The 27,206-nt window shown below is 57.4% G+C and overlaps 1 protein-coding gene and 1 pseudogene across 1 annotated transcript in view; one reads left to right on the top strand and one right to left on the bottom strand.

Annotated features, from left to right (window-relative positions):
* Positions 1 to 27,206, bottom strand: part of LOC129399564 (uncharacterized) — a 742,397-nt pseudogene that overhangs the window by 499,275 nt on the left and 215,916 nt on the right.
* Positions 1 to 27,206, top strand: part of SPTBN1 (spectrin beta, non-erythrocytic 1) — a 161,939-nt gene that overhangs the window by 104,690 nt on the left and 30,043 nt on the right. The window contains exons 3-15 of the mRNA XM_055119711.1: positions 7,368 to 7,519; positions 15,207 to 15,380; positions 16,941 to 17,032; positions 17,258 to 17,338; positions 17,662 to 17,777; positions 20,603 to 20,715; positions 21,352 to 21,539; positions 22,610 to 22,727; positions 23,086 to 23,244; positions 23,863 to 24,165; positions 25,219 to 25,372; positions 25,724 to 26,594; positions 26,674 to 26,811. Of these exons, the coding sequence (XP_054975686.1) occupies positions 7,368 to 7,519; positions 15,207 to 15,380; positions 16,941 to 17,032; positions 17,258 to 17,338; positions 17,662 to 17,777; positions 20,603 to 20,715; positions 21,352 to 21,539; positions 22,610 to 22,727; positions 23,086 to 23,244; positions 23,863 to 24,165; positions 25,219 to 25,372; positions 25,724 to 26,594; positions 26,674 to 26,811 (2,659 nt within the window). The remainder of the gene's footprint in view (positions 1 to 7,367; positions 7,520 to 15,206; positions 15,381 to 16,940; positions 17,033 to 17,257; positions 17,339 to 17,661; positions 17,778 to 20,602; positions 20,716 to 21,351; positions 21,540 to 22,609; positions 22,728 to 23,085; positions 23,245 to 23,862; positions 24,166 to 25,218; positions 25,373 to 25,723; positions 26,595 to 26,673; positions 26,812 to 27,206) is intronic.

A 27,206-nucleotide genomic window follows, 5' to 3' on the forward strand; every position in this document is an offset into this window, starting at 1 on the left:
ACCCTGTCAGTATGGGACTAAGCCCTGAGCACTGCCAGGTGGCCGGAACCAGCACACGCACAGAGGTGCAGGTGGAGTCTGGGTGCGCCCTCGTCCCGCCTCTCTGTCCACACAGCCTTGCCCGTGGGGCAGCCTCTCCAGGGGGCGTTTCTCAGCTCGGGAGCAGAAAGGACCTGTGTCACCTCCTCGGCGACCTGGCGTGAGGGCTGGTCCTGCTGAATGACTCAAAGAGCAGGGCTGTGGCCGTCGGGTCGCGTGCCGGGCTGGCTGCCCGTCTGGTGATGAGAATGTGACGCCGCCCTGGCTGGTGGCCAGGGAGAGTGCTCGGCCCACGCTGGCTGCCGCCTGGGGTCTGGAGGACAGAGCTGGCAGATGGGCTGTGGGCCAGTGATGGGGAGAAGGGCCTGTCCCGGGCCCCCACGCGGTGTCCCCAGCCACGCCAATGGGTCACGGCTCCTTTTGTTTCGGTTTGGGGCAACACAGGCTGTGCATAGGGGACCCCAAATCCGGGCCCCCCCATGCGACACCGCTCGGGCTCTCCTCAGCCCCCCGAGTGGTCTAAGTTGGAGCTGGCCCACCTCTTCTAGAGGGACCAGAGAGCCGTGTGGCCCCCGTGCTTGGGGACCGCCCCGAGTCAGAGCCGCTCTGGGCCCTCGGGGGTGGGTGAGGAGCCCGGTCTCCGCTGCCAGGGGTTGGCAGGAGGTGGCTATCTGGGAGGCCGAGAGTTTCGTCGAGGCCGTGTGGGCTGGTAGGTGGCGCGGTTGGGGGCTTCGGGGCTTTGGAGGGTATGGGCAGAGGCGCGAACGACTGCCAGGCCCTCACTGCCCCTCCTCTTTTCATCAGTTAGATCTGAAGACGGTAGTGAGGAGGTTGGGGACGGCCACAGCCCCTGACCCGATGTCTGCCAGGGCCCTCCCCCACGCCTTCCCGCTGGCCTGTTCCGGGAGCTGCCGCAGGCCTGGCCCTGCGTTCAGTGTGCAGCCCGTTTCCATTCCCTCGGAGACCTGTCTTCATTAGCTCCCCCTCTCCTCCCTCTCTCTTGACTGGTTTTGGCATTTTGCAGCCGCCTTACTTTTCCCTAATACCTACCCCCCTCACCTCAGGGGATCTGGCTGAGCTCATGTGTCCGAACCCCCGCTGCAGCCAGGCTCTGGGTGGGCTGTGACTTCTGGCTCACTCAAAGGGCCGAGCCCGGCAGGAGGGAAGTGCCCCGGACACTGGCGGCTCTGCCACAGGGCCCCGCCATGGTGTGTGGGTCCTGTAGGGGCAGAATTGGGGGCTGGGCTGCTGAGAAGCAGAGCAGGGTTGTCCTCGAGTGGGCCCTGGGGGTGCACGGTGAGGGGTGTTCCCAGGGGTCTCAGTCCGTGTCAGACGGTGAGGGGAGTTCCCGGGGGTCTCAAAGCCCATCTGAGGGAGTTCCCGGGGGTCTCCCAGCCCGTGTCAGACGGTGAGGGCATTCCTGGGGGTCTCCTAGCCCGTGTCAGACGGTGAGGGCGTTCTGGGGGGTCTCCTAGCCCATGTCAGACAGTGAGGGGGGTTCCCGGGGGTCTCAAAGCCCATCTGAGGGAGTTCCCGGGGGTCTCCCAGCCCGTGTCAGATGGTGAGGGCATTCCCGGGGGTCTCCTAGCCCATGTCAGACGGTGAGGGCATTCCTGGAGGTTTCCCTGCCCGTGTCAGACAGTGAGGGGGGTTCCCGGGGGTCTCCCAGCCCATGCCAGACGGTGAGGGCGTTCCCAGGGGTCTCCCAGCCCGTGAGACCTGAGCGGGAGCAGGGTACATGGCTACGCATGACGCAGGACAGATGCTCCCGTGTGTTCTGTCCGTGAGGGCGAGGCTGCTAGGAGCGCTATTGTAACTCCGGTTCTATTTATATACCGGGCGGCAAACATCAGTTAAAGGCCCCCAGACAAATTCGTCACACCGAGGCCTTCAGTCCGAAGAGCTGCTTCCTTCCTTTCGCTGCCTCCAGATAACAATTCGATTCTCTGTTATCAGTTTACAGCCATAGCCTGCTTCCGGCTTCCTGCCCTGTGTAGTTTGCATGTTGCTCCTGGGAAATGAGGTATTTATTTTTTTAAGCTAAGGCACATATGGGGACCCCACCCTACTGTATTCTCTTGTTTTGAACTAGAGTTGGGTTAAAAAAAAAAAAAAACTCAGGAATTAGGTTTGATGAGTCAGTTTTAAAATCAGTCAAATTAGAAGAGATAGTACACAGTTTAGGCACTTGCCTTGCACACAGCCTACCCTGGTTTGATTCCAGACACCACATATGGTCCCCAAGGAGTGATGCTGCCAGGTGTGACCCACTAGCAAAAAAATTAGCAAGGGTCTGAGAGATAGACAGCAGGTAAAGCACTTGTCTTGTCCGAGGTCAAATCGGGTTCGGACATGACTTTGCCCGTGATCCCCTAAGTGCCATCCGGGCATACCAAAGTAAGCCCTGAGCACAACCAGTGAAGCCCAACCCCCCACCACCACCACCACAAAAATTAGTTAAAGCTAGCAACAGACTCATCTGGGTCATGTTAAGATAATGGAATTAATACACCTGTGCGTTCGGTAGATTCCTTATACTGCACAGGTAGGTGTGTGATGGCAACAGCCCCAAACAAAACAAATTAAAACGTTTTCACAATTTCTGGGGTTAGCTTTAGATCCCTTTTAATCTGAAAGACAGTGCCATAAAGTCGCATTTCTGTCATTGATCAAACATTAAGGAACAACTTAAAGCTTCTGATGCCAGAGGCTTTTGGCGCTCTAAGGATATAACATTGAACAATTTTGGGGGTCTCTCTGTGATCTGGAGTTTCTTCCTCAGTAATATTTTGCCTAAGTGTTTATCGAGCAGAGGTATTTATTGAAAGTGAAAGCTCATTTCACTGCTGATTCATTCAGCAAATATTTAGCATGCACCCACTCTGCCTGGCATATGCCAAGGTCCTAAGCAGATGTAGAACGGATGCCATGCAGCCATACCCATAGGCGAGGTGGCAGATAAGAGCCGTGGAAGGTAGTGAGAGGATAAGAGCCCATCCTGTCAGCTAGTCTTGGCCTCCGGATTAGAAGCAAACCTAGGGAAGGCGGGAGGTGACGTGCAGCCCAGGGTGAGGTCACAGACGATCCTGGGAGCCTTTGAACACCAGTGTCAGAGTCAGCTGGTCTTTGCTGTTGAAAATGAGGGTCCAATACTGTGTCACTCTGAAGACCACCAACAGTGTCATTGAGGGGCATGACGGGAAGGACACACAATAGACTCTTTGGTGGCTGTTGAAGGTGGGACCTGAAACCCTCCTGGGGTTTCATAATATGAGTTTTTTCTTCCAAACACACACAAAACATATCTTTGGAATCTTCTGGAAACTGACAATACACTTTGTTGTGTCTTTTGTTGTTTCTACTTTTCATTTTGCTTCTCCAACTAGATTTCTAGTCCGCTAAGGTCAAGAGGCCTCAAGCGTAGGCAGAGTTCTGACGCGGTATTCGCTTGGTGAGTGCTAGGTGCCTTATTCCTCTCAGCTCCCAATTCGTAGCTCAGTCGTGACACATTATTATCAACTTCTGGGCCAGTGGTTGGAATGCATCGGGGAGGTTGCTTCACTATCTCCTTCTCATAATCTTCTTAGCATCCAGCCTGCACCTTCTTCATTATTAATGCAAGTTTGCACTGAATTTAGCTGCATATCTCTGGGAGGAAGACCTGTTCTTGATTGCTGCCTCTGGCTGGAGGTAGTCTGTCCGCTCAGCTGCAGACTGGAAAGAACGTGCTCTAGGTTTAGCCTCGAAAATTCAGACAATTTAAGAAGTAAGAAAGGCTTCGCTCTCATGAGCCAGGTATAAATTAAGCCTTTCGGGAGGTCATTTGTCAGCTCCTATTTAACTCTCATCTCCCTCTCAGAGGTGTCCTTCCGGCTGTCCCATGCCCGCTGTGGCCGTTTGACTGTCAGTGGTGGTGCAGTGTCCTTCGGTCCCACACAGCTGTTTCTGTCTCGTGTGGCGTGTGCTGCTCGAAGCTTCATTTTTCCAGTCTTTCAGTTAAAAGAGCGAATTCTATAGAGTAGAATAGTACTCAAGTACATGTTGAAGCTTTGCAGCCTTTTGATATTGATAATGATACTTCACCCCTAAAATAAAGGACATCGACGATGAGCTTCGTAAGGAATGTAGCCCCACCTAGCATTGTATCGAGGGGCGAAATTTTGGCAGCTACGTCACACACGAGGCGAAGCACTTCATGTGTGTTCACTTGGACCAAGTTGCAGCCCTTCTCTCAGGTCTGGCTGGCGACTCAAAGGAGGTGGCAGGGCTGCTGGCATGATCGCGCACAGGGCCAGCACCAGAATGTCCCCTGCAGTGGCCGTGCTGCCGCGTGGGCTGTGGACTCCGTCTCATGTGTGTGTCCCTGTCAACAAAACCAAACTTTCCTGTTTAGCTGCCCGGGGAAGAAGGCTGCTTGATGCTTATTTTTTTAAGACTTTTTGGCAGTTTAAAAAGAAAGGCAGCCTTCGGGTAGAGTTGCTAATTCCTCCCATGAACTAAGAGTGGTTAGTTAGGAGCACTGTAATCAGCACTGTTAAGGCCTGCGACATAGCAAGTGCTCGGCGAGCACTGCTGCTCCCTGTTCACGGAGGCTGCACACACAGCTGCATCCCTTATGGATTTTCTCATTCTATGCCCAGGTGAAGCAGAAGATATTTTTTTCCGAAAAGAAGTTGATTTAGATACTTTCTAAAGGCTTATTCTAAAACCCAGATGGTTGTAAAGCACAGTTTGATTGCATGGTCCATGGGGAGTGTCTCGGAGACCCCACCAACAGCGGGCACTAAGCTGGGCCCTTTGACCCGCAGCCCTGTCCTGGGGCAAGTTCCTGAACATAAACCGCGGGTGGGGTAGAGGGAGGTGCTGGAAATGGCCTTGCGGGCGCCCTGCCAGGCTGGGGAGGGGCTGGGCTCTGCCCCTCCTGCAGAGGACATGCAGGTGTGGTCTGGCCTGACCCCGGCACTGTGAGCTTTGGAAAAGTGGAAGGCAAATGCTCCCCGTCCCTCTTTGCCCTGCCGCTGTCTTCTGGGTTGTGTGTGTGTGTGTGTGTGTGTGTGTGTTTGAGATCTATAGATCATATAGTGTGTGTGTGATCTATAGCCCATATAGTGTGTGTGTGTGTGTGTGTGTGTGTGTGTGTGTGTGTCAGATCTATAGACCATAAGTACACTGTGTGTGGGGGAGAGAGATCTATAGACCATATAGTGTGTGTGTGTGTGTGTGTGTGTGTGTGTGTGTGTGTGTGTGTCAGATCTATAGACCATAAGTACACTGGAACCAGAAGGTGGTCACTGTCTTGAAAATGGGCCTGGAGACGTCGGTGTGGCTGTGTATTCTGCTCTGGACTCTAAGGTGGCCAGCCCTGTGGTTCATGATCCCGTGGGCCAGTGAGACCCCGATCTGACCTGGCCCTGCCCCCAACACTGGCTGGCCTGTGGCAGAGGTCGGAGCAGCATACGGGGGGGCTGACCTGTGGGGTCCCCCAGCTCTCACCTGCTTTAGACCCGCCTGGGCACCCAGCACCCTGGGGCCCCCAGGCGAGTGTCCCATCATCCAGTGGGACTGTGGATACACCGAGAAACGGAAGCACCTGTTTCCCTTCTTGTGTGTCCATGGGCAGATATGCAGAGCAACAATTCTGTATATTAAAAGTGAAAATTAGGAATATTCAAAGCGGCAGACTTCAAACAGACGGGCATTGACAGCTGCCAGGTTGGAAGAGGAACTTCCTTCTCAGGGCCATCCACAAGGTGGGCCGCAAGGTGGGAGTGGGGCCACAGGGCAGGATAGTGCAGGAGCGAGAGAGGATGACGCCCCACCCAGAATGCGCTGTCCAGCTGGAGTGTCTTCCACATCTGAAGGACTCCACGGAGTTCACGGACAGGTGACGGCCGAGGGAATTCACAGCCTCGGAACCAGTTTTGCAAGAAGCGTTGACAGAGACGCTTTTCAGGCTGGGGAGACCCCAGCTATGGCACTGCCCGTGGCTGGACTTGGAGAACACAGGGTCGTTTGCTCCTGGCTTGCTGAGGGGTTTTGTGCATTCTCAATAATAAATCAGAATCTCATTTTTACTGATTCTCTATGTCTTATACATTTTTTAGATTTTTTACATTTTTACATTTTCTTTTTTATTAATGTAGGAGTACTGCTATTTATTCAGCCTTTGATTAAGCTGATTGAATTGGGCATGAACTTCACATTACTTTTTTTAAAAAAAATTTTTTAATTAAATATCCTTGAAATAGACCATTACAAAGCTATTCATAATGGGTTTCAGTCATCATACAATGATCCCACATCCATCCCTCCACCGTGTACATTTCCCACCACGAATGTCCCCTGTTTCTCTCCCACCATACCCCCAAACCCCACGCCCTCCCACCCCAGCCTCCCCCTGTGGGAGATACTTTCTTCTTGCTCTCTCCATCCAGAGATTTTTTTTTTACTACAGTCTTTTACTTACTAATGCAGATAGTCAAGTAGTATCTATATGATACTATGATATTTTCAGGTATAAAAGAAATATTTCTCTTTTTATGATAAAGCACTTTTTACTATTAAAGAACTATTCATATTTTTCCCATTTAAATTTTATTAATTCTCTTAACTCTTACTAAATTTTACATTTGTAAGTTTTGCCGAGTTCATGAAAACTCAAAAATGTATTGGCACAGAATTAGCACAGACTAGGAGGATATGATAATTGCCATATGGTAACTACCACAGTACAATCCAAGTCTCAGGGCCAGAGATACAGTCCAGCAGGCAGAGTGGTTGCCTTGCATGTGTAAAACCCAAGTCTTTCTGGGTGTGGCCCAGAAAAAAACAAACAAAAAACCAAAAAAATTCAAGTACAAATAAAACTTAATGCAGTATATTTATTTTCAATGCAGGGTTGAAAATTTAGTTATATAAATAAGTATAGGTAATATAATGTATCACTGTCGCTGTAGCACTGTCATCCCCTTGCTCATCGATTTGCTCGAGTGGGCACCAGTAAGGTCTCCATTGTGAGACATGATGTTATTGTTTCTGGCATATGGAATACACCATGGGTAGCTTGCCAGGCTCTGCCGTGCAGGCAGGATACTCTCGGTAGCTTGCTGGGCTCTCCGAAAGGGATGGAGTATGAAAAATAAAATCAGCAACCACAGGGTAGGACCCTGGAGAGCCCTTGTGAGGTGCAGGGTACCATCACTCACATCCCACAGGAACGGGCCAGAGAAATGAGGGGCCGAAGATTCCTTTGCCCGTCTGGCTCTGACCAGGCCCTTCCGCCCCTGCCCCCGTGGGGTCGGTGTCAGCTGACGTTCCTCTCCTTGCAGATGAGCGCGAGGCCGTGCAGAAGAAGACCTTCACCAAGTGGGTCAACTCCCACCTGGCCCGGGTGTCCTGCCGGATCACAGACCTGTACACGGACCTTCGGGACGGGCGGATGCTCATCAAGCTGCTGGAGGTGCTCTCCGGGGAGAGGCTGGTGAGTGCGGCCCAGCGGGGACTACTCGGGAAGCCGAGTCTGAGCTTGTCTCTTGCTGAAATCTGCTATTTTTTTTTATAAGAATAAGTTAATTGTATTGAGTGACACATGGAAAAATACACAAGTCCAGGGCCAGAGCAGTAGGACCATGGGTAGGGCACTTGCCTTGCGGGTAGCTAGCCAGATTTGGTCTCCAGCACCCAGTGGGGTCACCCACGCCTTCCAGGACCCTGCAGGTAGAGGTCAGTGTTTCCAAGGAGACTGTTGAGAGGTGAGGTGAGCACATCAGGAAGGCTGTTTGGGATTACCGTAAGCAGCAGCCTCGTTCTGGTCATTTTCAAGGTTCTTCCTTTTGGTGAGAAAGGACTGGGCCAGTGTCCCCCTTGAAACAGGGTGTGATGCTGGAAATTGAAGAACCAGGCCTGGGCACCGTCTCCTGCAGATTCCAAGATGAATCTGCATCCTCTGAGATCATGGAATACTCTTAAATGTCTCTCACCGGTTCTCTGGAAAAATCTAAGCTGCTATTTTGAAGGTGGCAAGAATTAAATTCCGTGGCCTCTGAGGTCTTTTTTTCCTGCTTTCTTCCCTGCATACTTTTTATTTGGAGTGTCGGCATCTCCTCGGAAACTCGAGCCCCTGATGAGTTTATCGTGCGCTTCCAGCAGGGCACTTAACAGGCTCCAGTGAAAATTCTGCCCCCTGCACCCCCGTTCTGTTCCCCGTAGCTCGAGTGGGCGTCTCAGGTGACTTCTTGTTCATGAACTTTAAACCACAAAGCTTAACCCAGACTCGTAACTGACCCAGCAGGTTTGCTCTTGCTGTGCTCAGAACATGGGTGCTCAGTGCTCCTGGGGAACACGAGCCCTCAGCTGGCATCTCGGCCTCGTGTCCTGGGAGATGGTCATGCTGCTGGCTGGCTGCATGGCCAGGCAGGCCTTGGTCCTCCCGTGACGGCCACAGGCAGGAGGCTGCCTCCCTGAGGGGGTGCCCAGGGAAGGAGGGGCTCCCCCACACCCGCCAGCCCTCCCAAGTCAGGCTCCTCTACGAGCCATGCTGCCCCTCTCACCCTGAGTGTCCCAGGCTCTCCGTCCCCTGAGAACACAGGCCTATGGTTGAGCCTCAGTTTCTTTGCCAAGTCCAGGGTCAGACAAATAGACGAGACCGTGGTGCCTGCCCAGACCAGCTCTGTTGCACACTGTCCCGCTCTGTTTCCGGGAGGGGCCGCGGGGACTCGGGCTGCCCAGAGGACCTTCGTGTGTTCAGACCCCCGGGTGAGAAGCCAGGCAGCCCCTCTTCACCCGTGCTCCTGCCCCAGCACTCAGCACCAGAATTGCTGTGCGTGGTAGGTAGATGTTTGAGGGGTGTAAAGTTACTTTATTGATAAATCCTTTATGCTGGGAAATTGATGTGATTTTTCAGAGAAACTTGAAGTACGTGATCCCGACAGTTTCGCTGCCACCCCACCCTGTGTTTTGGCTCAGTGAGATTTGAGTTTATTTCAGTCAGGATTTCTCTTTGCATGTTTCGTGGGGTTTGGAGGGCCGCGGGCGACCAGCAGGCAGTTGGTGCAGGGCTCTGGGCGGGATGCCGCTTGGGGCTGTTCACGACCCACCCCCCACCTCCACCGGGGCTGGCTGGTGCAGCGCGAGCTCTCGGCCCCTTTACTACGTGGTCAGTCGGCGGCAAGTTCGAGGCAGCAGAGGACAGACTGTCCTCTCTGCCTGTGCCCTGGGCCTCTCGGTCACAGGGACGAACTGGGAGCGCTGAAGAGAAAAGTGTTCCTGCCTGGCCACTTCCTCAGAGAGCTGTGCTGTCTCTCGTGAATCCCGAGAGGCGTCTCTCTGGCCTGAGCCACGGCGGAGCAGGTGGAAGGGAAGGCGCAGGACCGCATGGGTGGCCGAGTGTCCCAGGCCCACACGAGTCAGGATTGGACATGAAGGTGCGGGAGCCAGGGAGACGGGGACGGGAGTCACAGCTCCCCAGGCACAGCCCACACTCAAGGCTCACCCACTGGGCCACCCTCTTGCCAGCCAAAGCACGCCTGGGTTTGCACCTGTCCCTGCGGTGAGGGGTGACAGTCAGTCGCATGGCCAGTGCCCTGACAGGGTCTCCCGGCCCACACAGCCCTACCCACAGTCGCCTCTGGCTCTTCTTTCTGCTTGTGTTTCTGGCAGTCTGTCTCCTTACCCTGTTCAGAATCTCAAAGACAAGAAACAACCACAACCAAATCAAAACAAAGAAAAAACAACCCCACAACAAAGGACGGGGGAGGCCCAGGGGGCGGTGCCACCGTTAATTCCCAAACTGGCTGAACCTGGCGAGGGAGGGAGGCTTCCGGGAGTTCTGGTCAGCTTTAGGTTTCACTGTTAACTGCTCCAGTGAGTTTGCACAAAGTTTGTGTTTGGGGAACCGTCACCTGGAATTGTTGGGGAGGTTGTGTAGATGGGCCGCAGACCCTACCTGCTCAGTGTCACTTCCGTGGGAAAATCCTCACTCTCCCGGCTGGCTGCCAGGTGCCCTCATGGAAACCGCGGGCTCGTGGCAGTGAGAGAAGAGGCCAGGGCCCTCGGGGCTCAGGAGGGCGGGCGCAAGGGTGCAGCCTCAGGCCTGCCGCTCTGGGTCTCATCCTCCATTCCCAGAACAGATGCTGTGGCCAGCGGAACCCTGCCAGATGGGCGGGGCTGGAGAAGTGGGTGCAGGAGCCACGCTGCTCTCGGCCTGGTAATGGGGTCGCCCAAGGCCAGTGCCCGTGTCCTGATGACCTGGGGGACCCCTCAGGGAACCCTGAGAAGGAAGGGGTGCCCTGGGGGTGGGCACAGATGGGGGCCGGCCAGCACAGGGGTGTTTCTGGTTCCTGTTGGACAGGGACACCCACTCCTTTCAAAGGTCAGAGCCAGTGGTCGAGGAGTTGAGACCCACTGTGGGATGAATATGGCCACACGTATTAGGAGTCGAGAAAACTTTGGAGTGCGTGCTTCTCCCCTGCCCTCTGGAGTAGATCAGAGATTTGTGGTGTTTTATTGGCAGCCTCCCTTCCCACCTTCCCTCTCCCCATCCCTCCCTCTTCCCATCCCTCACTCCCCTTCTCCCTGCCTTGGCAGCTCCCACAGTGTGTCTGTGTTTGACTTTTGTACCACTCCCATCTGTGCTGGAGTGTGTGTGTGTGTGTGTGTGTGTGTGTGTGTGTGCACCTTCTGTGCCCTCCCATCTGCTGGTGTGTGTGTGTGTGTGTGTGTGTGTGTGTGTGTGTGTGTGTGTGTGTGTGTGTGCACCTTCTGTGCCCTCCCATCTGCTGGTGTGTGTGTGTGTGTGTGTGTGTGTGTGTGTGTGTGTGCCCATGTGTGCACCTTCTGCGTCCCTCCCAGCTGTGCTGGTGGGGTGTGCGTGCACACGCGTGTCTGTGTGTATGCGCATCCCTCCCATCCAGGCTGGAGCAGCCCCCACACGCTCTGTGTGCTCTAGGGCCTGAGACTCTTTCTGATCAGAAGCAGGAACCAGCGAGCGTGTGTTCTCGGGACGCCAAGGTTGAAGGGTCTCCCTCCCCCTCCAGAGCCAGAGTCCGGGGTTCAGCCCCCTCGGCAGAGCAGAGCGTGTCTTAGACCTGGAGTGACCTGTGGCCAGCGACTCAGACCCCTTGTCTTCCGTGTGTGATTGTGAGCCTGAGAGCAAGGCCTGCCAACCAGCATCACAGCAGTGGGCCGAGAGCCTGCCCCGTCCCCCAGGGCCCCTTCCCCATCCCCCGTCAGTCTCTCTCATCCCTGCCCGTCCCCCAGGGAGTGGGTTGCTGGGGGATCCCAAGGCCCGGCTACCTCGGGCCTCCTGAGTCTCCGTCCTCTGCACAGAGGCCAGGCTGGCCCCCCGGATCCTGCATTTTCCCCTCCTCTCGCTCTACGCCTGGACAGGAGGCTCTCCCCTGCCCCCATGTTTATCTGACGCCCCCACGAGGGTGGGCGTGTGGGCAGGGCCTCCGCTGGCCTTCGCTCCGCTCTGCAGGCGGCGCACCCCTCTCCCAGGGGCGCAGCTGGGCAGCGGGCAGAATGCCGGGGGTCATGAACCCCGTCATGGGTGAAGAGGGGTGAAGAGAACCCAGAGTCTGCCCCTGCCGTGGTGTCTGCGGTGGTCTGTCGGACTAGAGACGGCAGCTGCTGCTGGGGAAGTTGAGGCCGAGGGAGTAAATCCCCTGACCTCAGACTCTGAAAGGGGGCTGCTTGGAAGCCCAGTAACAGAGCAGGAAGCGAAAACCCCAGAACCTAAGGAACAAAGTACCGAGTAGCAAGAAAAAGCAAAGGGAGAGTGTGGCGGGGAGTGCGGCGCTTGGAGCGGCCGAGGAAGATCTAGGCTGGAGTGCGCCTTGGGGAGCCAGGAGTGGCTGGCAGGGGTGTTTCCTGCTGGGGCCCCTCCTGTGTCAGGCCTGCAGGCCGCGGCTGCTCCTGCTATTTCACTGTCCCCTCCCGAGTGACGGCGGGCCGGGAAGGACAGCAGCCACCAAGGCAGGGCAGCAGGCAGCAGCTTGTGTAAAGCTCACGGCCGTGTGGTAGGTCGGGGGCTGAGCTAGAAGAATGCCCGAACCCAAGCGCTCAGGGTCCCCGGCGCCCAAGTTCTCCTTCGTGTTCTCTCTGCTGCTGTCTGTCCTTCGGGGAAGGTGCGCGTGCAACCACACCACAGTGACTCAATGCCAGCGCCAGTGGCCAGCTGGGCAGGAACCCCCCGGACCTGTCAGAGCTCATCCCAGACACAGCGGTGGGGCCTGCACTGTACTGTCACTCACGTTGTGTTCTCTGTGATGCGGCCAGAATAACCGTCTCTGAGATATTCCTGGGAGGGTGGTCTCGGGCCTATAAACCCCCCAGAGTGTGGCCAGGCAGCAGGAAGTGGCAGTTCAGCTCTTGGGAGCAGCCCTCTGGAGCTGAGCGCTGAGAGTACAGGCCTGCCCTGCAGTCCGTGCCCCAGGCTTGCCCGGAGCACTCTGGCCGAAGCATTCTGCCTGGTGGGAAACAGGAGCTAGAGATGCCTGGGATAGGGGGTCCTGTCCTCAGCCACTGTCACTCCCTTTCCCCTTTCTTGGTGGTTGAAGCAGCTGTTTGTGCTGGGCCTGTGCAGGTCCCGAGGGAAAGATGGTGTGGGGGGGGGGAGGGTCGCCACACCTTCTGGGGGCAGCAGAGCCCGCCCCTTGGCAGCTCCCAGCCTGTGTGCCCTGGGGCGGGGCACTAGCTCCCTCCCTGCAGAGAGGGGTGAGGTTGGGGGCGCCAACTACAGGGTCTCAGCTTGAGACCTCACTTCTAGGGGGTGTGGAGTGGGGTGCGTCTGGGCCTCTGCATGGCCCAGGGTCACTCCCTCAGGTGCCAAGGATCATTCCCACAGGCCAGGGTCATTCCCTCAGGGCCCAGGGTCATTCCCTCAGGGCCCAGGGTCACCCTCAGGGCCAGGATCACTCTCTCAGGGCCCAGGGTCACTCCCTCAGGGCCCAGGGTCACTCCCTCAGGGCCAGGATCACTCTCTCAGAGCCCAGGGTCACTGCTTCCGGGGTGACTGAGGGGTTCTCACTGGCCACCCCCAGGCCTGCCCTCCCATCCCCGTCACAGTTGGACCAGCGCTGTTTCTCTCTTGCTGTGGCACAGTGCTGCATTGGGGGCCCATGTTGGCAGCTGCCAGCTGGTGTTTCCTGCCCCTCTGAAGGTTGTCTGTGAGGTTCCTGGGGATGCCCTTTCGGTGTCACTGCTGACGGGAGAGCTCGCCGAACCTCCAGAGACGTTTCTCCCTGCACTGTGCTTTGGGGTGGATGGCGTCCAGGTGCTCAGCCCCAGCTTTGTCCCGTGTCTGCGAGGCTAAAGCAGTCCGCTCTTGCTGGTCTCCTGTTTCATAGACAAGAAAGTCGAGGAAAAATACAGCATTAAAAATGGTCCTGAGACCAGATAAATTCGGAAGTGCTAAGAGGGAAACGGACCCTCTGCGCCTAAAGACTTTGATTCCAGAGACCTGACACTTTCGGGCATCCAGCGCAGCTTCTAATAACAATGCACTGGGACTGCAACTGGGATATGCAATTTCTGGTAGAATTTTCCCTGGACTTTATACAGAAATCCAAAACCGCGCGGACGCTGTTGCGTCCGCGTGACTTAACATCTATAATTGTCAGCTATGTGAAATGGTTCCTTTTGAACAGGTCTAACTTGGGGGGGGAAACTCCAAATAATAACAGTAAGTTTTTGTTGAAATATTGAAGGTTATTAATGTAGCAGCCACCTCTCTGGACTGTGAACTAAGCAAAAGCCCCACGCTGGCCGTTGCAGCGTGGCGTACACCATACTATGAGGCGCAGGATGGGAGATGAGGGTGAAAAAAAAAAAAAGGAAAAAGAAAAAGAAAAAAAGAAGAAGAAGAAGAATAGTTATGTACTTATAGCAGTGGGGCTCCATATCTCTTCATTCCCAGCAATGGAAAACTAATTATCAAATGCTTCCTTGGTAGTAGGTCTGTGTCTCTTGGGTGGAAACTCCAACAACTATAGTGAGTTTTGTGTTGAAATATGGAATGTAATCAAGGTAAAGAGCCAATGAAGTGAAATTCATTAGTTATACAGTAGGGGGTAGGGGGTGGGGGCAGGGGTTATACTGGGGTTTTTGGTGGCAGACTATGGGCACTGGTGAAGGGATGGGTGTTTGAATATTGTATAACTGAGACATAAACCTGAGTACTTCGTAACTTTCCACATGGTGATTTAATAAAAAGTTAAAAAAATAAAATAATAAAGCAGATAATAATTTTTAAAAAATGGGCCTGAGAGTGGTCCCTTGCAGCTCACGGCCCTTCCCTGGACTGTTCTGCTCAGGGCTGGAGGGGTCCTGCCATGGGCAGGGTCCCCAAGCACTGCCAGGTGTGGACCCCAAACAAACCACAAACATTTCCCATCAGGCAAATAACCGAGGCAGGAAGGGGCCTGGTGTGGCTAGACCTGTCTTGCCTCAGAGCTGGCCCCTGGGACCACCCCGAGGCCCCCGAGGATAGAGTGGTTGGAAATGGCGCCAGAGGGAAGGTGGGGGGCAGCTTGCTGGGGAGACCCTGAGGGGCTGCAGTCTCCGGGCGGACAGGACACAGGTGGTGGGACGAAGGGGTGGGCGGGGGGAGCAGGGGACCCAGCAGGGCCTTGCACTTGGCTGGAGGACAGTAGAGCCCTACCGAGAGGGGTATGGAAGGGGGTTGGGGCATTCAGATCACTCCATTCTCCCCTTCGCCCCCCCACCATTTTTGACCCCTCACGGGGCTGCCTAGAACTTCCCCACCGTGGCGGAGTCAGGGTGTTGGCCATGCCCTCGGCTGACTGGGCTCTATCCCGTGCCCGTCCTCCCTGAGCACGGTCCGCTGTGGCCTCAAAACTTCCCCCAGCCAAGAAAAACAAGATTTTCTTCCTCTGTTTCTCTGTGAGCCAGTCTTTGGAACCGCGCAGCCTGGCAGGGGCCCCCTTTCTCCCAAATTGCTCCCACAGCCCCCAAACTGCTCGCCTGTGGGCGCTGGCGGGGCAGCCTGGCCAGACACTCTTGGGGGCAGCTGGGTTCCTTCTCCTCAGACCTGGAGCCACCAGCCAGGCTTCCCTGCAGCGCCCACCTCAGCCGGCACCTGCTTCCGGTGCCCCTGGGGTGGTCTGTCCCCGTGCTCCCGCCTCACTCCTCCCCTCTGCTCCGTTCAGCCCAAACCCACCAAGGGCCGCATGCGCATCCACTGCCTGGAGAACGTGGACAAGGCCCTGCAGTTCCTGAAGGAGCAGAGGGTCCACCTCGAGAACATGGGGTCCCACGACATCGTGGACGGGAACCACCGGCTCACCCTGGGCCTCATCTGGACCATCATCCTGCGCTTCCAGGTAAGGGGTCCAGGCCAGCCCAGGAGCCGTGGGCTGCAGCAGAGAGCAGTTGGCGGCCGGGTGGGGTTGGGATGTTGGAGCCGGCTGCTTCCCCTTCTGGTCCTGCCTGGAGCATGTGGGAAGCTTCCAGAGGGGAAGGCAGAGCAGGCTGCGGGTGTGTCCGCCTGAGGGAGCTTCACCTCAGGAGCAGAAGCAGGAGCCAGGCAGGGTCAGCTGTGTCCACAGTCCCTAGGAGTTGGCCAGTGTCCCCGGTCTCCACCTCCAGACTGACTTCTGGTCCTTTCTCCAGGAGCCTGAATAAAGCATTTCGGGCTCCTGCTGTTCCACTAAAATCAAAAGGGCAGGGGACTCTTCCTCGCCCAGTGTCGGGTTACTGGCTCTCGCCCTGTCCTCTGCACTTCTGAGGTGAGATTAGTAGCCACTCTGGAGTCTGGAGTGAAATGTTCCAGTTCAGTTGCCTCAGTCGGGTCGGGATGAGAGCGTGGAAGGGCTTCCCACGAGGCCTCTCGCCAGTGGGCCAGCGCCCGGCCCGTGATGCTGGCACACGCAGCCTTTCCTGGGCTTCTCAGCACGGGCTACGTTGAGGCCCTGGCTGGTTGGCGTCGCGCCAGCTTGTGGTTCTCTGTTCTTGAAACCAGAACTCCGAAATGGACTTTCACCCTGGCCCGGGAAGCGAGAAGCATCCCGCCCAGGTCCCCACCTGCCCCCACCTGTCCGGAGCTTCGGCTCCTCCAGGAGCTTCAGGAAATTCTCATCTGCTCAACAGATGTGCTTGGTTCCTTATCAGCCCAGGCCCACCTCGTGCCCTGCCTCCCGCACAGCCCCTCCGCTGTCTACAGTGATGCCCCCACCCCCAGCTGAGGCACTCCGTCCTGTCCCCACATCCCCAGCATCTGTGTTGGGTGTTGTGGTCCCTGGCACTCCCAGCAGAGGCCCTGATCTTAGCAGCCACTTACCACGTGTGTGCACAGGTGTTACCTGCTGTCTGTCTAAAAGACAGTGGACGAGGGTGTGGGAAGGTGGAGAGAGAGCCTTGAGCTCACCCCGCTTCCGCAGGGTAGATGGTTTCTAGGGTACAGGGTAAGCTGGTGGCCATGCAGGTGCTGCTCTGGAGTTTGGAACTCAAGAACCAAAATTTTAATGCCTGGAGTAATAGTACTATCTAGAGTAACCAGTGTTTTAGTGTTTCTCAGCCAGAATTCCTGGAGGTGCATAAATAATACGTAAGCATCTCACGAAAGCTAATTCCAGACCCTTTGAGTAAAGAATATTTGCTTATGAAAAAACAAACTGGATGTTTTTCTGGACCCCGGAGAAGGTCAAGGCGTCCTGCACTGCAGGAATCATTGTGCTAACTTGTGGGCAGAAAGATGGGTTAGTTGGGGGCTAGAAATCACCCCGGTAGGAGATAGAAAGTCGTGCAGGTCACTTGTCCACCCTTCACGTCCCGCCCGAGTGGGCAGCTGGGATCCCTGCCCTTGCCGGCCTGGAGCTCTGAGTCAGCCCCCTGACCGTCACGACAGCCGCCCAGCAGCTCAAGCCTTTCTCTGTGAACCTTAGATCCAAGATATCAGTGTCGAAACCGAAGACAACAAGGAGAAGAAATCCGCCAAGGACGCGCTCCTCCTGTGGTGCCAGATGAAGACGGCCGGGTGAGCCACGCAGGAAGGGGTGCACTGGGCCGTGGGTGCCCGCTCAGGACAGGGGCTCACTGGGCAGCGGGGAGCAGGCCGGCTGAGGTGGGTATATATCTTCGGCTTGATTGGCGTCTCTGATACTCGCCGTCGTAGCCTCTTACGGGGCTTAGGGGCATTTTATTTCAGCCTCCATAGAACAAAGAATGAGCCTTTAGCGATGGCGCTGCTTTGCTCTGACAGGTACCCCAACGTCAACATCCACAACTTCACCACGAGCTGGCGGGACGGCATGGCCTTCAACGCCCTGATCCACAAGCACCGGTGAGTGCGACCCGAGCTCTTCTCTGGAGGGACGCCGTGACCTCTGACCCCCACGCCCTTGTCTTAAGAAGTTACAGATCTGGGTGAGGGAGATATGAGGGAAGGTGTGAATCCCTCCTCGAACATCACGCATTAACTGCAGGTCTCCTAGTGTCCACTCAATAATTGGACTTCATTCTTTGACGGTTAAATAATACTACAAGAGTTTCACTCCCCTACTTGGTGATTTTTCTCATGCTTTTTGAGTAATGGTCGTGCCGTCCTTGACTTGGTTTTGTTTTCAGACCGTAGTTTTTACCGTGTTCTACTCTTGCTTTGCGAAGGCCTGACCTGATCGATTTCGACAAGTTGAAGAAATCCAACGCACACTACAATCTCCAGAATGCATTCAACCTAGCTGAGCAGCACCTGGGCCTCACCAAGTTGCTGGACCCTGAGGGTGAGGGCCGGGGGGCGGGAGGGGTGGGAGGTGCTGGGGGGACCAAAGGGGTTCCTTTCTCTGAGATCCGCATGTGACAGTTGGTTTCTGAGTTGGGGCTTTGGGGACCCTCCAGGGGAGAGGAGCTTGGTTGCGGTGCAGGAGTGACTTCGGGGTTTATTCACAGAGCTCCCTGTGGGAAGGCCGAGCGGGCAGGTGCGATTTGGAGCAGGGGCTGGTGAAGGGGCTTACAGCCCCATTGGCTTGTGTTGGGGCTAACAGCGGAAAGTGCCACCAGGGGCAGGATGGGCCCGGTCAGGTCAAATCTGGAGGTTACTCAGTGGGCGGGAGGGAGTCACTGAGGATTCTTGGCTAGGACAGAGGAGTCGGACGTGGTGCGACTAGGCGAGTGATTGTTAGCTGTCATCTGAAGCAGAGGCTCAGGCGGCAGGTTCCAGGGGTGGGATGAAGGCAGACACCTTCCTGGGGCCTCCACAGTTTTTGCTCATGGCAAGGGTGAGTTCCAGTGAGTTGGCCCCGTCGGGAAAGGGGCCTGTTTGGAGCACCGCGTCCCTTCTGCCTGGGACGGTCTCTGAGGCCTGCAGGCACTGAGGGGCCTGTGGGGGTCCCTTCTTGATGGAACCCCAGTTCTTGGCTGCATTTCCGCAGGAGCATCCTGGACACATAGTCTAATTTGGGGAAGCTTTGAAAATACAAGAGGATTTGCTCTTAGCCCGGGAGCTTTGTTGATTCTCGTACTTGTGAGCAAAAGTTGGGGAGAACACTGCATGTGAGTCAAAGTTTAAAGTTCTTTTAAATATAGAACAGGAAGTCTAGCTCCCAAGGGCAGCTTGAGGTCATGGGGCCCCGAGCAACCTCTGCTGTTTTCCAGGACATCAGATTCACCGATACGCTTGCTACAGGAAGCAAGACAAAATTAACTTTGTCTTAACCCATTAAATGATTTCCCAGTATAAACAGAAAAGCAAAATCCCTTAGCTTAGAGATCAGTCCTCATATCTCAGCCCTGCCTTACTGCGGGAAGGAGTTATTTTGTAGCCCTTAGCCTCTGTGCTTTGATAAGGAAATTTTTTTTCCCCTTTCATGATGGCCGGCAAAATTTTCCCAGCAGTCTGCTCATGACTCTCCCTAATCAGAACCCACTGTGAAAAGTAAATTTATGTCCCGCGGATTACGAGCTAAAAAGAGTCCACTGGCATTACCCTGTGGGTTTGATCTTGATTATTAGTTCTCCTTGGCTGTTATTAGCCGTCCAGTGCCCCAGAAAGAATTAGCTAAAACACGCTTATAGGTGGGTTCAAAGGAAGGGGTTAGCGCCTGTGCCAGCCTGCAGAGCGCTTGCTGGCGCACACTCGTGGCATGGCAGGCCTCGTCCCAAGCAGCCTCATCCCACGGAAAATTCCAAATGCTGGTGCTTCTCAGTCGCTCGCCCTCTCGTGACTGTATGCAGGAGCAGCATTCCCCGCTGCCCTCTGGCTCTCTCTGGGGGCTTTTCTGTAGCTGAACAGTAGGAGTTGGCCTGGGGGGCCCTAGGCCGGGGTCTGCCCCCGCCCATGTCTGCCTCCGTGCCACCCGCAGGCAGCTTCCAACGCAGTGCCTGGACCCACAGGCCTATTCATCCTGCCTCGCGCGTCTCCCAGGAAGGTGTGGGGTGCGGGTGTGACGCGTGTTGGAAGAGCAGAGCCCTTGGGGGGCTCGTGTCTGTCTGAGCCACACCCTAGAGCCCGGCCGTCCCCCGGCTGCTCCCGTCCCTCAGGATCGACTCGCCGGCCCTTTGTTGCTCAGGACGGCGCCCCGGGCTTGGAAGGCCGTGTCACACAGTCTTTGGGGAAATGAATGAAAGGGGGTGCACGGCACGGCACTGACAGAGAGGAGCCTGGGTATAGGGCCGTCAGGACAGAGACAGGACCCACCCGTGGTACTCAGAGACAGCCAGGGGGGAGCGGAGCCTGTGGAGGCTGTTCCGGGCCGAGGGAAGCTCTGAGAGACGTTTAGGAGATGTGCCGGGTGAGTAGCTGATGGCGAGTGTTCAGCGTGCAGCAGTGCTCCGCACGTAGGCCTGACTGTCAGTGAGTGGAGAGACGGGAGGGAAGTCAGGCTGTTCAGTACCGCAGGGCTCATCTTCCTCATGCGCACAGGGCATGTGGATTTACATGGACCCCCAGGGTGCCCCTGCACTGGACAAGGCCGTGTGGAGGTGCTCAGGGCGGGGCGGAGAGACCTGGCCATGGGGAAGCTGCCCAGGACTTTTGTGTCGGACGTGGCGGGTGTGGGAGAGCCTGAGCCGTAGCCGATGGGGCTCCATAAAGAAAATCACTCAGACCCAGTGGCTGAGGGGTCTGGGCTGCCGAGAGATGGAGATTCCAAAGACTAAATGATCGTGAGGAATTCCAGGGCCCTCAGTGGCAATGGGGAGCCAGGAGACCCACGTTTGGGGAGCTGGGCTATCTCGGGGCTGGCCCTGGGCCTGAGGATTCTGACCGATTTCTTCCTGGGTTCTTCGTTGCTCTAGTATTCCTGCTGAAGTGCCGCCTCCTTGGTAGGCATTCCTGTTGAGGTCACAGCTCGGGTGATAGCAGTAGGGGGTACACCAGGGTCAGTTTGGAGGGGTGGTGCTGAGCGCCCAGGCAGGGTGGGGTCCGCGCCCACAGACCTTCGCCCCCACTGCCATCTCTGAATACTCAGACAGTGAAGGAGCCGGGGTGAAGGGGGCGGCCTTCGCCCAATGCCCGCTAGCATGCACCAGAGCGTGGTGGCGCCGGTTGTTCCCGCTCACGGGTGGGAGCCAGGAAGCAGCCGCCTGACGCGTCTCCTCTGCATTGCAGACATCAGCGTGGACCACCCCGACGAGAAGTCTATCATCACCTACGTGGTGACCTACTACCACTACTTCTCCAAGATGAAGGCCCTGGCCGTGGAGGGGAAGCGAATCGGGAAGGTGAGCGGCTGCCGTGAGTCTAGTGGGCAGCATTCGGGGTCTCTCTGGAGGGCGTCGGAGTGGGCGCTGCCTCTTCATCCCCATGAGGACCAGGAGCTGGGAAGGGTGCTGGGATACTGAGGAATGTTACGAAGGAAGGGGTTTTCAGGAGCACCCCCTTCTACGTCTTACAAGAAAATCGAATTGAAAATTCCACTGAGTTGGCTAATGTCAGGGGCACCAGGCCCTGCTTGGCACAGGTGATGGGCCCAGTCGGAGGCCTTTTATTTCTCGTTTGGCTACCGTTCGTATTTCTCTTAACACCTCGGACCATGTGGCATTGTCTTCTCGAGGTTGTGGAATAGACAGTTCTTGGGCATTCGTGGGTTCACGGGACAAGAGCACGCAGGAGAAGGCGCCTCCGGCTTTTCTAAGCTCACAGGCTCCGTTTAGACTTGAGCCCCGTTGCCAGGTGGCTGGTGGAGGGGGTTGTCACCCAGCTACAGCGGGGTTAGACTGCCTTTGCCGCAGTGGGAGGGCCTGTCCCTCAAGTGCTCAGTGGCTAAGTGCCCATGCTTCTGTGGGGTTGCTGTCCTATTTTCTTCCGTGGCGATATGACCTTCCTTTCTCGTGGCCCTCTCTCTTATTAACACACAGGTGCTTGACAATGCTATTGAAACAGAGAAAATGATTGAAAAGTACGAATCACTTGCCTCTGACCTTCTGGAATGGATCGAACAAACCATCATCATTTTGAACAATCGCAAGTTTGCCAACTCGTTGGTGGGGGTCCAGCAGCAACTCCAGGCCTTCAACACGTACCGCACCGTGGAGAAGCCCCCCAAGTAAGCCGAGGGTGCCTGGCCGCATGATTTGGTGCCCCTCAGCAGTGGCCCTCGCTTCCTTTATCTGGCACATCGAGCCAACCTGGGCCCTTCCCAGCACAGATGAGGCCCAGAATCTTCCAGAGTCCTGTCCCAGTGCCCTTGTACCACACGTCTCACACTTTCCTCTGTGTCTCAGAGAGTGGGCCCAGGGTCCCGTGTCAGTCTGGGTCAGGCTGCCCCCTCCAGCCGGGATTTTCATATCTTTCAAAAATGAATCAATGCTGGGCTGGAGCAATAGCACAGCGGGTAGGGCGTTTGCCTTGCATGCGGCCGACCCGGGTTCGATTCCCAGCATCCCATATGGTCCCCTGAGCACCGCCAGGGGTAATTCCTGAGTGCAGAGCCAGGAGTAACCCCTGTGCATCGCTGGGTGTGACCCAAAAAACAAAACAACAACAACAACAACAAAAAAGAATCAATGCTAAGTAATCTCAGAATCTTATCTCTCGATTATTAAAGTTTGGAAGTCCTTCGTCCAATTTTCTAAAATCTCCCTTCCGTTGTGAATCCCTTCCTGAGGCCTCTGATAATTACGGTGGATGGAGACTCCATCCTGGTCGGAGGCCTTCACCTGTCTTCTCTGAATGAAGCCAGCCCGGAGTCTGGGACTTACAGTATAAACCACGGATAAGGAACTTTTTTCCTGCAAAGGGCCATTTGGAAATTCATAAAGTAATTGGTGAGGCCGTGCCGTGCGGGCTTACAGGCCAAGAAGCATCTGTTCCTGTGTCCCGGGCCAGAATCCACAGTTGCACGGGCATGACCCCACAAGCCAGGGCTCCCCCATGTCTGGTCAGGGTCCCAGGCCCTGGCCCCGAGGGTGACCCGGGCAGCAGAGTGTGTGCCTGGAACACTGGCCCAGACACGGCCCTAGGCGGGCAGCTACTCACTCGGGTCGTCTTTAACAAACACTGCGTAGAACCGGAGCTCAGTGTCGAAATTGTGTGTTCGTGAGTTTCTCCCCCGCAGCCGATGCCCCTTGAAGGAGCGCGGCATCGAGTAACGTGCGCCCGCCCTTCCCCGCGCAGGTTCACCGAGAAGGGAAACCTGGAGGTGCTGCTCTTCACGATCCAGAGCAAGATGCGGGCCAACAACCAGAAGGTCTACATGCCGCGGGAGGGGAAGCTCATCTCTGACATCAACAAGGTACGGCTGCCACGTGGGGGCCGCCTGCGCCCCTCGCCCACTATGCGTGGGGGTCTCGAGGCTGCTTATGGAGGATCTTTGGCTCCTCTGTGGAACCTGCTACATCTCCGATCAGAGCCCGTCACAGCGGGCGTCAGTCCTGCGTTGGGCTCACCTACACATTTCGATTCGGGGGCTTTTACACTTCCTGTGAAGCGCGTCACAGAGGCGGAATCTAACGCAGACGGCCTGCCTGCCTGGCCAGGGTAGGAGGGAAGTGCACAGGGACGGGAGTGAAGTGTCCCCACCGCGTCCTTTAGGGAGGGGTGACGGCTGCCCTGTGACCGGCTGTTGACGAGCCTCTGTTTGCCTCCTCCAGGCCTGGGAGCGACTGGAAAAAGCTGAGCACGAGCGTGAGCTGGCCCTGCGGAACGAGCTCATCCGGCAGGAGAAACTGGAACAGCTCGCACGCAGATTCGACCGCAAGGCAGCCATGCGGGAGACGTGGCTGAGCGAGAACCAGCGCCTGGTGTCTCAGGTCTGCTCCCGGCCAGAGAATCTGCGGGGGCTACTGGCCCTTGTCCCCATTCCCGATGGCCCTTGTCCCCATTCCCGCTGGCCCTTCTCCCCATCCCCGCTGTTCAGGGTTGGAAGCCTCTCCTGCAGTGTCCCTCGAGCCACTCCCAGTCAAGTCATTTCAAGTTCTGTCGCTGAGCCTTTGACCCGCTCACCCCTGCACACATGAATTCAGTGACTAGCGCCGTCCCTCTTGCTCTTGCCTGGCGTAGTTAAAGGGTCGCCTTCACCGGCCAGAGCAGTCGGAGGCTGCGTTTGCTCTGAGCCCCCCGTAAGAGGGGGTAGAGGCCAGGACACCCGGGTTTCATGGAGTTTCATCAAGTTTCCCCCACACCGGCTTTCAGACTGAGTCTGAGTTTGTCTTGCCCCTTTTGGGGGCGGGTGCTGGGGGCATCCCGGGGAAGGCGCCGGGGCCAGACACAGCCAGCCAGTCGGGCCCAGGCACGGTCCCAGCTTTGAGAGCACCAGAGCTCGCCGGAATCGCCCAGCCCTGCCTCCAACCTACTTCCTTCCGGTGGGCCCGCTGCTTTGCTTTGCTCTCTGCCCTGTTGGACGGGCCTTGTACTCCCTCCCTCCCTAGGACAACTTTGGATTCGACCTTCCCGCCGTGGAGGCGGCCACGAAGAAGCACGAGGCCATCGAGACAGACATCGCCGCCTATGAGGAGCGCGTGCAGGCCGTGGTGGCCGTGGCCAGGGAGCTAGAGGCCGAGAACTACCATGACATCAAGCGCATCACGGCGAGGAAGGACAACGTCATCCGGCTCTGGGAGTACCTGCTGGAGCTGCTGCGGGCGCGCCGGCAGCGCCTGGAGATGAATCTGGGGCTGCAGAAGATCTTCCAGGAGATGCTCTACATCATGGACTGGATGGACGAGATGAAGGTGAGACCGTGTGGAGCAGCACTCGCTCAGCTCTGGGCACGGGCGTCCCTGTGGCTGGGTGCCGAGGACCGCCCACCTGAGGGCTTCTCTGTGTTCAAAGCCAGGGACCTTTCCATGTCATCCACTGGTGCGGGAGCGTCTCTGGTTGGGAGCAGCCCGCGGTGTTCCGGGGTGTGTGCAGGGCCTGGAGGCAGGCTGGGCGTCCCGGAGCGCTGCTCGGCCCCCGCCTACAGCTGTGGCAGGGAGAAGTGGGGGTGTAGCCGTGGGTGGGCGCCCCAGGCAGGGCTTGCTGGGAGGCCCCAGAGCTCTGCAGCTCATGGTCCCAGCGCCCCCACCCACCTGGGTGCGTGCCCGCCCCTGTCCCGGGGCAGGACACAGGAAGCCCAGCCAAGCCCACCTGGAAATCGGCAGCAAGAAGGGCAGCTCCCACCCTGCCCCGGGTCCCCCTTTGTCTCGGTACAAGCTGCTCCCGGCCTCAGCCCGTGGCCCGAGGGGTTTCCCGACCCGGGTCTAAGCCCCTGGCGTCTTGCCTCTGGAGCTCTCCCCGGCAGAGGGGCAAGGGAACCGGATTGCCTCACTTTTCCTTCCTGACAGTCCCAAAGAGTCTGGGGATGGTCTGTCCCGATCTCTCGGAGAGCAGAAAGGTAAAGCAGGGTGCAGGCCCCCGCCTCCTCTGCGGAGAGCAGGAAGGAGATGTCCCATCGGGATAGACAGGAGAGGCTGCCATGGGGCCAAGGGAAGGAACCCGAGAAAGAGTTGATGGGCTCAGGCCCAGACCAGGGACACTGCCTGGCCCGGGTGCGAGTCTCTGTCCGGGCCTGTGTGCACCCCGAGTGGGCTCTGCCCCTTCCAGCCCCTCGAGTGCCCCCATTTCTCCGGAGCCTCCGTCTTCGTTGCACACTCGGTTCCCCTCCCTCTGTGGGTTTTTCTCTGTTTTTAAACCCTCCGTGCTCTGGGGTGCACGCTTGCCGCCTTCCTCATGGGAGACGGCCTTTGGGCCCCGCTGTCGCCGTGGCCGTGTCCCACAGGCCCCGTGTGTTGCCCTCGGCCCAGGTGCTGCTGCTGTCGCAGGACTTCGGCAAACACCTGCTGGGCGTGGAGGACCTGCTGCAGAAGCATGCCCTGGTGGAGGCAGACATCGGCATCCAGGCCGAGCGTGTGCGGGCCGTCAACGCCTCCGCCCAGAAGTTCGCAGCGGACGGGGAAGGTGAGTGGCCACCACGGGGCTGCCCCTGGCCCCTGGGCTCTGGGCATCTTGGCCGCCTGGGGTCCGGGCACATCCTGTCTCCGGACACTCAGCTGTGCCCAGACGAGGGCACCATGGAGGCCAGGCCACTGTGCCCAGCCACCGTGGTCATGGCCTCACGCCTGTCCTGCTGCGCTGGGCAGAGCTGAGATGGGGCTGGGAGGACCTGGTGGTCTCCGGTGCTGGGAGACGCGGCCCCGCCTTCATCCCCGTGGTTCCACACTGCCCCGCACCTGCAGTGACCGTCCCAGCGGCACTGCGGGGAGGCAGCCCCCCTGTGCTTAACTCTGTTCCCCACCCCCACCCTCACAGGCTACAAGCCCTGCGACCCGCAGGTGATCCGGGACCGCGTGGCCCACATGGAGTTCTGCTACCAGGAGCTCTGCCAGCTAGCGGCCGAGCGCCGGGCGCGCCTGGAGGAGTCCCGCCGCCTCTGGAAGTTCTTCTGGGAGATGGCGGAAGAGGAGGGCTGGATCCGAGAGAAGGAGAAGATCCTGTCGTCCGACGACTACGGCCGCGACCTGACCAGCGTCGTGCGGCTGCTCAGCCAGCACCGCGCCTTCGAGGACGAGATGAGCGGCCGCAGCGGCCATCTGGAGCAGACCATCAGGGAGGGCGAGGCCATGATCACCGAGCAGCACTTTGGCTTCGAGAAGACGCGGGAACGCATCGCCGATGTCCGCGAGCAGTGGGCCAGCCTGGGCCGCCTGGCTGCCGTGCGCAAGCGGCGCCTGGAGGAGGCCCTGCTGCTGCACCAGTTCCAGGCGGACGCCGACGACGTGGACGCCTGGATGCTGGACATCCTCAAGATTGTGTCTAGCAGCGACGTGGGCCACGACGAGTACTCCACGCAGTCGCTGGTGAAGAAACACAAGGACGTGGCGGAGGAGATCGCCAACTACCGGCCGGCCATCGACGCGCTGCACGAGCAGGCGGGTGCGCTGCCGCCTGAGCACGCCGAGAGCCCCGCGGTCAGAGCCCGGCTGGCCGGCGTCGAGGAGCGCTACAAGGAGGTGGCCGAGCTGACGCGGCTGCGCAAGCAGGCCCTGCAGGACACGCTGGCACTCTACAAGATGTTCAACGAGGCCGACGCCTGCGAGCTCTGGATCGATGAGAAGGAGCAGTGGCTGGACAGCATGCAGATCCCTGAGAAGCTGGAGGACCTGGAGGTCATCCAGCACAGGTGAGGGCCCCACCCCGCCCACCTCGCCCCGCCTGGCGCCCAGGGGCCAGCTCCTGACCGCCCCTCCCCGTCTCCGCAGGTTCGAGAGCCTGGAGCCCGAGATGAACAGCCAGGCCTCCCGAGTGGCTGTGGTCAACCAGATCGCCCGGCAGCTGATGCACAGCGGCCACCCGAGCGAGAAGGACATCAAGGCCCAGCAGGACAAACTGAACACAAGGTGTGTGCGGGGCCCGCAGTGGCCCGGCTCCCCGTCCCCCATCCCCAAGTGGGGTTCTAGGGCAGCACTTCCTGTTTAGTAACCCACATTGTGCCCATGTCAGGCCTGGCACCTGCCCCTCAGCAGGCAGCACATTGCCAGGAACACACCTAGGTGGCAGCATCTGGGCAACTCGGCCTTGTCCCCAGCAGAAAGTGGGGCTGTCCCCTGGGCACTCCTCTGTGGGCCCCTGAAGAAGGACTCCTGGACGAGGGTCTTAGCGTATCTGAGCTGAGATGGGATTCTCTGAAGCCAGTATTGTCCCAGTCTCACCTGCTGAACGGACACATTTGGGTACATCACATGGCCAGCTGGCCTTGGTCTCGGAGGTCACCGTGCCGAGCTCTGGGTTCAGG

The sequence above is a fragment of the Sorex araneus genome, chromosome X, assembly GCF_027595985.1.
Source record: "Sorex araneus isolate mSorAra2 chromosome X, mSorAra2.pri, whole genome shotgun sequence".
NCBI lineage: Eukaryota > Metazoa > Chordata > Mammalia > Eulipotyphla > Soricidae > Sorex > Sorex araneus.